This window comes from Eucyclogobius newberryi, unplaced genomic scaffold (genome assembly GCF_026437365.1).
Source record: "Eucyclogobius newberryi isolate DKJ021-1_F unplaced genomic scaffold, fEucNew1.0.hap1 SCAF_10, whole genome shotgun sequence".
Classification (NCBI taxonomy): domain Eukaryota; kingdom Metazoa; phylum Chordata; class Actinopteri; order Gobiiformes; family Gobiidae; genus Eucyclogobius; species Eucyclogobius newberryi.
The window spans coordinates 13,586,499-13,598,505 of record NW_027315724.1 but is presented as its reverse complement, the minus strand read 5'-3'; the positions used below and the strand labels follow the sequence as shown (position 1 = coordinate 13,598,505).

Genomic DNA, 12,007 nt, shown 5'->3' with positions numbered 1-12,007 from the left:
AACGAAAGAAGAAACTTCTTGACGATGTAAAGAAACTGCAAACTCAACAACACTCTCCAGGTATTGAACTTCTCTTACAAAGAGACGGTTAATCCTGCTGTTTGAAACAACGCGATTCTGTCACGTTAGTTCGCTCAGGCTGGAGCCGACGAGAGCTCTGCCCCGCGCACAATAATATGTCTGAATGAAAGATAATAAGTTTAACATTTACACCAGCCCCGTAGTGTCAGCTGCAGGTGAGGCCGGTGAGGGGCGTCTATGCCCCGGTCACTAAGAGGCGGAGATCCGGTCCGGACGAGCGCCGTCTCGTCCAGAACCTCTGACGTGAGACTTTGGAGTGAACAGTGTCCGGGCCCCTGTGCAGCCTCAGTTAGAGTTGAGCTGGTTTGAGTTTGCGTCCCCTCTCTCACATCACCATGTGTGAGATCAGTCGTGACTCGTGATGTCTGTTTTACTTTGACTTCTTAACTTGCAATAAGAGGAACGTAAAGGTTTATGCACGTCAGGTCCATCAGCCAATCACATCGCAGCATTGTTTCATGCAGGAGTCCAGTGTGTGATGTTCTGATCAGAACAAACATTTATATTGTAATTCACTTTTAATAGAGCAATAAAACATTTTGATTTATTTAAAAAGCATCATTAGACTATTTGTTATAAATTATAATAAATTGATAGTGAAAAATAACCAGACATATTATGATTACGTCTGTTATAGAATAATACTATATGTGTCTGACCGTGGCTAATCCAGTTACAAGTCTACCCGGAGACATTTTGAGTTATTCACAGATTCTGAAAGTGTGAATTCAAAGCTTTCCAATGATGTCTCACTCATGTAGATCTGATAATATTTGAGTAAGTTGTGGTCATTTGAATGTATACAACTCTGAAACCCATTCACTGAGAAAACGGCTTCCAAAGTTTTTCACCGGAGTGAGCCCAGAGTCACAGGGGGGCTCATTTGCATCTCATTGTGATAAACCCTCCCCCCTGTCACACTGACACCACCTTCCCCCTACAGCTGTCACTAAAGACTCAAGAGGAGTGTTGTTATTGATGGTAACTGGACTTGAATCAGAATTAGAAGTTACTATATTAAAATGGAAATACTTGGATTACAAAAGGCCCTGAATAGAATCAAAGAATCAGAATGAGAATAGGGTTCATTGCATTTGTCGATAAACATAATTCACAGGTGATTCATTCAACACAAACAACAAAAGATAAGATAATATAGCCTTTAATGTTACAACGCAGTAGATACAGGGGGAAAGGACAGTAACTTATAGGAAGTTTAAAAAACACTCTTAATAGAAGAACTCTTATAAACAGATGCCAGGGCCAGGTATACGAACTGCAACGGGTCCATGGCTTTGAATATATGAGATATGAGATAATAGATATGATATGTACACCACCAGAGTCCAATTACATCAGAGATCACATCCTCATCCTCTTCTTTGTCTGTGCACTCTTCTGTGCTGTGACTCTCGGCTCTTGGCATCAAAGCTGTAAACAAATAACAGGACATTTAAGAAATGGCTAACTATTTCACATAAAACACTCATTAACTATTTTTTTTTTTTAACACAATGTGAGTTTCAATATACATACCTGAAGTGCTGATAACTCTTGATCTTTGGAAGCCGTCTGAAGAAGGGACTCAGATGCTTCTGCCAGTCCAAGTTCTTGACAAACACTTTGCCATCCGCCGTTCCAACAAGCTGTGGGATATTGAGGTGAGACTCAGGAGAGCTGTTTAACACTACCTGACGACAAGGGCGACAATGTAAAAAAATGAGAACAGAAGAAACATATCTTAAGCAGAACAGAGAGCAGCACTGAAGTTTTGCCAGGCTAATGTTTACACATTACAATAGTCAAATAATATAAACTAACCTCAGCGATGTCTTCCAAAGTGTCAACCCTGGTCTTCATGTATGCTCGCTTGATAAGTCCAAAGCCGCAATCAGGGGAGAATTTGGTGTGGCCAGCAATGAGGAAGTGGATGTCCATTGTGTAGTGAAGCTTGGCCCCGTCTGCAGAGGGTAGTAGACAGAGAGAGAAAAGGAGATTAGATTAATACATATGACATTTGATTAAGACGTATATGTCTCTATAATTGCTATTCTGCATTTGCACTATTATTAGTACCTGCTGTGCAAAGTCAAAGCTGTAATGCATCCTGATGTCTTTGCTTGCTGGCGGTGAGGGTCCGAAAGACAGCACATTAGATTCTGTTGTAGAGATCTGTGCGTGGCCTGCAGCTTCTGATGTGTGGGAGAAGCTGTTTCCACAGTGATCTGAAGCTTGATGTACAAACTGCAGGCTCACCTGAAAAACAGATGTTGCTTATGGTTAATTATACTCTAATCATTAAAACATGAAAATCACCAAAATAATGTTTTACACTTACCACGCTCCTTAGCAGACTTCACGTAGAGACAGGTCATGTCAGTCAGGGTGTCTTTGCCAATTCTGAAAAGGGGGATAAAAGGATTAGGGTTAACAGTAATATGGGAATAACACGCTTCACAGATAACAGTTCACATTGTGACGTTAACGGTGTATTTAAGATGCAAAACGCGGAGATATTGGGACATCTGCCCTCGGCTAGCGGGGCTGGCTAGCTCACTTGAGATAACACTGCTCGTAAAAGCAGAACACTTGCAGAACAGCACACCAGAACATACACTCGAGTTTAAAACCGGCGCACATTAAAGTGATTAAAAGCGGGTGTTTTAGTCGCAAAGCTTACCTGGTTCAGCCGTCCTGTTGTCTCTCCCAACACCGTGCACAGAGAGACACACAGGAAGCTGATAATGGCCAGGCAAGGTGTGATTGGTTTGAGTGACGCAGTGGGTGCGTGACGTGAAACGTGCGTAAGCCACGTGACCAGAAGTGGTATCGGGAGTTGTAGTTATTTTCTCTTCCCACGCCGAAAAATTACCCGATAACATAGCAAAGTTTAGCTTACAACTTAGCTCTGAATAGCTGCGTTTAGCTCCGGGCTGTGGGGGTAACAGCCGGTTTAGCACCATAAAACAGACACAAAGCACGACCCACACAACCCACGGGCCAACCCACGCCGAAAAATAACCCGATAACATGGTGATAACAGCAAGTAGTCACATTAAGCCCGTATTGCAGAGTGCACTGAAGCAACATGTTAGCTTAGCATTAGCTCTACCGGAGCAGACAAGTAAGATTCTAAAGTGATCACGAGACTGCCTTAAAACACAGCGTTAAAGCAATAATTTAGTAGTAAAGTAAAAGTGTACCTGAGTAAACAGTTCTGTTGCAATGTAGTCCAGGAAATGTAAGCTCTGAAGACTGTGCTCTGCAGACGGTCTGGAGTAATGAGAGGAAAACACGGAGCACGCAGCTGTAGCCATGCGGATCACAGCTGATTGGTGGAAAATGTAAACAATACGTTGGCTAGAAAAAGGTGACGCCCCCCAGGAGAGCAGGAAAAAGACCCGAAAACTCCACATTTTTAACAGCTTAATGTATACGTTTAAGACAACCAATAGTGTTATCTGACGCACACAGGGGCTTATTCATAACTTCAACTAGCACATTCTGCAAAAAAATTAAAATCACAAATTTGGGGAAAAAAAAGTAAAATGCTGTTTTTCTCAGTTTCACCGAGGCCGACATGGTCCGACAATTGCCGTGGCGAGTCACATATATTTTTATATAAAAGTGGCAAAGTTGCAGAAACTCAGTCGCTTCACAATAGCGAGGTTTGGACCTTCACTTCTAGTTCTGTCTAGTTTTATCAGTGTTAATTGTTAATCAAGCAATGCTTATGCCATTTGTTTAATTTAATATAACTTGTTTTGTCACTTTGGCAAGAAGGAACAGTTGGGAGCTGTAAAAGATAAATTAGTAAGGATAACTATTACTTTTACATTTTCAGTTAAAATGAATCAATTTGATCATAATTATTTTTCATAGCCAATATTGTATTGAGTAATTAAGTACCATAATGTATTAATAACTGGCTTTAATCATTTTCTCCTGGCACAGTTTCATCACATCATCATTTTATAGCATTACAACCTCAACATTTTACTCTTACTTTAGCGGCTGGACCACATTAAAATGCAGCAGAAGACCCAAAAAAGGTCTGAAAATCTCTGGGGTAAAGCCCCCAGACCCCCCTGTTCATTAGTTTAAACTGCTAATGTGCTAATGTGGCTGTCGACCCTTAACGCCCACAAATACGCCCCAAAAACATATCTGGGACGTGTGTTATTTGTACAGGGAGTAGAGGTGATGTCAGCGGAATACCAAGTTGCATTGTGGGATTTAAGTTATCAATATTTGAGCTTGTGTGGTGTTGAGAATAAACTAACTGGCAAACAGATGCCCTGGCGTTTTGGTGCGCTTTGTTTGCGTTGAAGAAAGTTCCCATATGTGAATTGTTTACTGACAATGGCAATAAAACTGATTCTGATGACGTGGTGAGGGGCCCCCAAAAATGTTTTCGCTTAGGGCCCCCTGAAGGCTTGGGCCGGCCCTGCCCGGAGGCACAACCTCTGACTCCGGGGAACTAAGAGATTTGCTGGGCACTTGACACAGAGCTTTATTTACAGTGTACAATCAAATAATGACTCGTTTTCCATTTTCTGGTTTAAAAACAAAAAAACAAGTTACCAAATTTCCTATTTCGTTTTAAGATCAGAGAACAATAATTTTCCGATTTCCCATTTCAAAATCAAAATCAAATGGCCAGCAGGTACATGGACCCATTGTAGTAGCATTTAGCCCGCAGCTACTGTTAGCATTCATGGGTATATATACAAATGTGGGTCTTTTGACCACTTTATTTCTGTACTTTTAAAATCCCCATGTTTGATCTTGCAGTTGTTGAAAAGTAGAGGATTTGAGCAGCTCTTCTACATTAAAATGAATGGATCGTTTATCCTCACAGAGGTGTTCCAACCTCAAGTTGGTGAACGTTTCCTTGGACAAAAAAACAACAAAGAAACACAGGAGTAGTATTTTCATATGCGCTACAAAGAAGTTGGCAAACCATACAAGCAATTTTATGGTAATTAGTGAAAAATAAATAGTATAATACTTTGGCTTTGAAAAGGCTTTGTCTTTATTATATTTGAAGCATGTTTGAAGACCCATTTCCCCCTCGATAGGTATTTTAAGTATATAATTGCTACTGATACATTTTTCCAGATATTAACAACATAAAACCCATATAACTGGACACAAAGAAGAATTTAGACTTGTATTGTCCCCAAGGGGAAATTATTTACAATTAAATAAATTTTATTTATATTTATTATTTTCACAAACACAGAACTTGTTGTCAGATACAAGAACATCAGAAATATTACAATAAAGTACACTCAGCGGGATCTGTTGTTCAGAAATGTAATGGCCGAGGGGATCAGGCTTCTTCCAAAGCGGGCCCTAATGAAGTTTTTGCAGCTGCATTCTCTTCCTGCTACTCTGCGCACCGTGCCCCGTGTTAGTTCCTAAAGTATTAGAACTTTAACCAATCTAAATATTTCACTTGGCTAATCTCTGTATCGTACCCAAAGACATTAGCAGCTGCCTCTCTCCCGTTGTACTCGGGGACATATTTGATAACCATTAGATAGACCACAGAGGGCATTATCACATTCTCCCTAATACGTCTGGAGCTGATTACCATTAGAGCCAAGATCTGGCACAGCCTTCACAACCATCTGCTCCATCCATATGAAGGAGGTTCTGGCACTGCTACTGCTGCATGGTGAGGAAAGACAAAATAAAATCAAAAATGTGTTTCCATAGTCCTCCCAAGTTTTCGTGGCATGCTATTGCTGCTGTTTGGCTGCAGCTCGGGCAGGTCAACAAGACAAACTAGCAATTAAAAAGTTTTTGCTTTTCATCAGCGCTGATGCTTAAGGCTGTGTGGATTAGCATTTGCTTTGTTAATGTGCTGTACAAGCAGGCTGCAGATAGCATAAACACGATGTAGAGTACATAATATTAGTTATAAGAAATTAAAGTGGCTGTAAGTTGAGCAAAATGTATTGTAAAATCAGGTCTTGGACCACTGCAAATCTTTTAAAATGAACTAAGGCTGTTTATCACAGTTTTAAATGTTCTGTACTGAACAAAAACTGAAAAAGAAAGTGCATTTTTAACTCTTTCTGCTCACTTAACGCAGTCTAAACGTTCTAAATATTCACAGGAAAAATAGGAGCCACTTTGGTGGTCATACCAGATACTGAGCCCCCACCACCGGATCCGTTCATTGTGGCCAGCCTAAGGCACACCTGTGCAATATTCATGCGGTCTCATCAGAATCTTGATATGCCACACATGTGAGGTGGAATGGATTATTGAGATGAATTGCTCAGTATGACAGATTTTGACAAATTTGTGAACAACATTATAATAACAACAACAATATAAGTATTTTGTGTTGCATTTATGTTTTTCAGTGTACTTGCAGATTTAATCTTAGAACTAGCTACAACAATTAATCAACTAATTGTGACTAGTCAACTATACAAATTAATTGTCATATTTCGATGATCATAATTGTCATCTGGATTCTAAAGCACATACAAAATGACCTGTTCATAACAAAGACAGCAGCATAATTAAATCCAAATGTCAAAAAAGAATAAAAAAATTGTGATTTTCATCAATAATACACTTTACTCGGCAATATTCCCACTGTTTATTATTTAGTTACAGAGTTGCAGCCCTGAATACAACAACAGTTTTTATTTTTTTTATTTTAACAAATAGTTGTGGAATTGTTAGTACTTAAGAATACATCTCCTTTCCCACTGCAAGACTGAACCCTTCCAGCTTTGAATTTCATAAACCTCTGCTCAATGCAAATGTGATTTTTTCTTACATGTAAGTGGTTCATGCCCGCCAATTCAGATTCCCTATTTAGACTCTGAATATCTAATAACATCCAATCTGTCTGATTTAAAGCGGTGAAGTGAACTACGTAATTTAATATGCATAACTCTGTGTCTGTGTATTGTGCAGGACATCCAGTACACCGACATTGACTACATGGAGGACAAGAAGGACTTTACGTACGACAAGGTGAAGTTTGCCGAGCTGCCCCAGTTCTACGACTACCTCCACGATAAAGGACAGCGATACATCCTCATCCTGGTAAGACAGCCATTCATATGCACAGTCTTATTCATGTATGTCAGCCCAGTTTATAGCGTTATTAGCGTTTACAAGGAATGCTCACTGTTGGCTAGTATATGGCACAGTGTATTGAAACAGGCCAAATGCTGACGTTTTAGATGGATGGAGCTTGGCTGGGCAATTTTTAAAAATCGCATCGTGATCTGAACCTGAGACAATTTGCTATTTGGTCGAGATCATCACATCGCTAAAAAACTGTGATATGATTTTTTCCCTCCTGTTTTTAGACCTTGAAATTACCCCTATAACTCGGCAAACGGTAGGTTGAGATAAGAGGAAAAGGACATTTGAAGGTGTATTTTTTATTAATCTGATAGGAAAGGGTTTTTCACTTTATCCAGTGGAGGTCAACAATGGCTTGACACAATTTTAATTTTTTTCATATAGAAATAATGCGGGTGACATTCAGAATTTTAGTAGTAAGTGGCAAAATTGTATTAGTGCCAATGGATTTTTCTTTATAACTAAAATGTGAAAGAGCTGTCAGTCTAATAACAAATATACAAGACCAGATAAACAATGGGAACACTGCAGCTAAACTCACATTTGTCACTGATACAGACTTTGGAATTTATGTCCTTAAATAGGATGTAAGAATAAGATGAGTTTTTGTGTTGGAAATGAATTGTTGTAAGGCAAGTTGATGTGTCCTTTATCTCCCCCTAACATTAGCTAACAATCTAGCTAAGCTCTGCGCATTCGGAGCAATAGAGAAACTACTTTTAGGTTCCATTTTACTGTAGGAAGTTAAACTGAGCTAAACAAAAGCTCCACAGACAAAAATCAGGCAAAGAAGATAGCTAAGAAACGCATTTTGCCAGTTCTGCCACTTTGCGATGATGGGCATGACAGGTTAGATGTGTATTAGGTGAGCTCTGGTGGAGCAGTGGACGTAGGTGGGATGGAGTTAGGTATTCCAGGCTGAATTTACGCTTGACTCCAGTTAAAATGATAACCTCTATACCAGACACATAATGTAATACTGTATTAGATGTTTAAAAGTGTTATGGTGGCTATACATTTTGCATTATATTGAGGTGAATATGGTAAATAATCCAGCTATGGTTATTAGTTACTGCATAGCTGATCATTCTCTGTCATGCCTTTTAAACTTATTACATTCCTTTTTCAAATGTTTTATACATGTTTTATGGGAAAAGGGTACTTTAGTTAAGTTCTAATTTTCTTTTGTAAACCCAAAATAACAGTGTTTGCGTCGCAGAGCTTTACAAAAGTTAATTCAGTCAGTAAAAGACAAACAGAATGACCAACATTCATAGAAAACATGCAAATAAGTAAACAAAAAATGTAAAAAGTTAGAAAAAGAGAAAATTGTGATCCACACAGGCTGTAGCTGTGACCAGGACTGACTGATGCACATCCATTTGTGGACAGACGCTTGTAAAGGTCCACTCAAGACAGCTGACGAACTAAAACTAATATATAGTCAAATCAAATCAAATCAAATCAATTTATTTTTGTAAGGCCCAAAATCACAACAACAGTTGCCTCTGAGGGCCACAGGGAGAAATGAATCAACAATGTCTGTGGTGGCGATGGAGTCAGACAATGTCTGTGGTGGCGATGAAGTCAGACAATGTCTGTGGTGGCGAGGGACGATGTCCCAGGGTCCTCTGTCCTTAGACTCTCCTTCTCGGCCAGGAAAAACTACAAAAAAAACCTCTTTGGGAAAAAAGCGTAGAAACCTGGAGGAGTTCCAGTGAAGGAGAGATCCGACTCTCACAGACGGACAGACGGACACAAGGAGACTGGAGCTGGACCCACTCTTCAGGCAGAAGAGGGACCGTCTGAGTCGAGCTGGACCCACTCTTCAGGCAGAAGAGGGACCGTCGGAGGCGAGCTGGACCCACTCTTCAGGCAGAAGAGGGACCGTCGGAGGCGAGCTGGACCCACTCTTCAGGCAGAAGAGGGACCGACTGAGGCGAACTGGAGCCACTCTTCAGGCAGATGAGGGACCGTCCACACAGGGCAGGGACCACTTCACCAGGGGAGGGGCATCTGGGTCCACAGGTCCTCAGGAGTGAGAGAAAGAAAAGAAGGCGGTGAACAGTTTGCAAGTGGAATCAAAAAATAAATATTGTTTGATAGCATAAGTAGTCAGAAGAAGAAGAGGATAGTGCTCAAGCTTCCCCCAGCACAGTTACTCCTAGGGCAGCGTAGCTGAAGCTGTGGGTTTATCTTTCTGTTCCTAACTACTCTGACCATAAGCGATTTCGAAGAGGAACGTTTTAAGCCTGGACTTAAATGAAGAGACTGTGTCAGCATATTTAACATGGGTCGGGAGCTGATTCCATAACACAGGAGCTTGGTAGCTAAACGCTCTACCTCCTACAGTACTTTTAGAGACTCTTGGCACCACCAGAAGGCCGGCATTCTGAGAGCGAAGAGCTCTGTTTGGATGATATGGTTCTATAGCATCTTTGAGGTAGGATGGGGCCATGTCATTTATGGCTTTGTAGGTCAAGAGTAGAATTTTGAATTTGATTCTGGACTCGACGGGGAGCCAGTGAAGAGACTTCAGCACTGGCGTAATGTGCTCTCTTCTTTTTGTTCCTGTTAGTAATCTTGCTGCTGCATTTTGAACCAGTTGAAAGCTTTTTATGGAGCTTTTAGGACACGCTGCAAGCAGGGAGTTACAGTAGTCTAATCTAGTCGTTACAAATGCATGGATAAGTTTTTCGGCATCACTTTTAGGCAGGATTCTTCTGATTTTGGCGATGTTGCGCAAATGGAAATAGGCTGTTTTACAAGCTTGATTTATATGAGCTTTAAATGAGAGCTCCTGGTCAAATAAGACTCCAAGGTTTCTTACAGTAGAACTGGAGGCTACACTGACATTGTCCAGTGTGACTATCTGCTCAGATAGAGCGTCTCGTAGATGCTTAGGGCCAAGCACAATGACCTCGGTTTTTTCAGGGTTAAGAAGCAGGTAGTTTAGTGTCATCCAGGTTTTTATCTCCTTCACACAAGTACTAAGTCTGTCTACTTGATCGCTCTGATCAGGTTTCATTGATAAATACAGCTGAGTGTCGTCTGCATAGCAGTGGAAGTTAATGTCATGCTTTCTGATAATGTTGCCTAATGGTAGCATATAAAGAGTAAACAGAATTGGACCGAGTACCGAACCCTGTGGCACACCGTAAATTACTTTAGAGCTTGGTGAGGAGCTCTGGTTTACATTAACAAATTGGAACCTATCAGATAGATAGGATTTAAACCAGCTGAGGGCTGTTCCTCCAACACCTACATCACATTCTAACCTCTGCAGTAGAATGTTGTGGTCAATGGTGTCAAACGCTGCGCTGAGGTCCAACAGAACCAGGATTGAGACCAGTCCATCGTCAGCGGCTAATAACAAATCATTTGTGACTTTAACTAGTGCAGTTTCAGTGCTGTGGTGGGCTCTGAACCCTGACTGGAAAACTTCAAATAAGTTATTGTCCTGCAGGTGGCGACAAAGCTGTTTTACTACAACTTTTTCAAGGATTTTAGAGACGAAGGGAAGATTTGAAATAGGTCTGTAGTTTACCAATAGGTCGGGATCTAGATTAGGCTTTTTCAGAAGAGGTTTAATGACTGCATGTTTGAAGGACTGTGGAACATAGCCACTTTCGAGTGAAGTATTTATTATATTAAGAATAGGGTCTATAATTAGGGGGAGAATGTCTTTGAGGAGTCTGCTTGGAATGGGGTCTAGGACACAAGTTGAGCTTTTAGAGGACATAATGGCTGAAGTTATCTCTGCTTGATCAACAGCTGTGAACCTTTCTAGGTTTACAGGTGGATTTATATGGGACGTTAGATTTACAGCTTGGGCTAGTTCAGGGCTAATAGCGGGGGTAATTTCATCTAATTTATCTCTGATTGTTTTTATTTTATTATTAAAAAATAGGAGGAAATCATCAGAGCTAAGTGTAGCTGGGATTGAGGGCTCTACTGCACTGTGACAGTTTGTTAGCCTAGCTACAGTGCTGAAAAGGAATTTAGTGTTACTTTTGTTGACTTCTATTAGATTTGAATAATATCTGGTTTGGGCCTTACGCAGAGCCTGCTTATAGGACAGCAGGCAACTTTTCCATGCTTTTAGGGATTCTTCGGTGTGAGAGCGACGAAATAATCCCTCTAACTTTCTAACCCTTTGTTTATGTGAACGCAGTTCTTGGTTGTACCATGGGGAGGCGCGCTTTGGCCTAATGACCTTCTGTTTTAACGGCGCGACAACGTCAAGAGCAGACTTCAGAGAATTCATGGTCAAGTCGACACATTGATCACTTAAACTGGGACTAAAACTGTTCTCAGCAGGATCACATGACATGTCACTGAATATTGGCTCTATTATTTCTTTGAATTTTGAGATAGATTTTTCAGATATTGTCCTTTTCATTATAACTTTATTTTGTGGGACTGGATGATCTTTAAGAATAAACTGAAAGGTAATTAGGAAATGATCTGACAATATAGGGTTTTGAGGGAGGACACTGAGGTCACTAATCTCTGTTCCATACGTTAGGACAAGATCCAGAGTGTTCTTGTGATTATGAGTCGGTTTATTTACATTCTGAGTGAAACCAATGCTGTCTAACAAGGCGCTGAAGGCATTACTGAGAGCGTCATCACTCATGTTCACGTGGATATTAAAGTCTCCAACTATAACTATTTTATCCCAGGCTAACACTAAGTTTGATATAAAGTCAGAAAACTCTGTTAAAAACTCTGAGTAGGGACCAGGAGGTCGGTAGATAACTATGAACAAAACTCCTTTTTGGTTTTTCATATTTGGACATGT

At 40.5% G+C, this 12,007-nt stretch overlaps 1 protein-coding gene across 1 annotated transcript in view; it reads left to right on the top strand.

The window, feature by feature from the left end:
• The window catches only part of si (sucrase-isomaltase), a 153,365-nt gene that overhangs the window by 20,951 nt on the left and 120,407 nt on the right, over positions 1–12,007 (top strand). Inside the window, exon 10 of the mRNA XM_072459634.1 lies at positions 7,027–7,158. Coding sequence (XP_072315735.1) covers positions 7,027–7,158 — 132 coding nt within the window. The remainder of the gene's footprint in view (positions 1–7,026; positions 7,159–12,007) is intronic.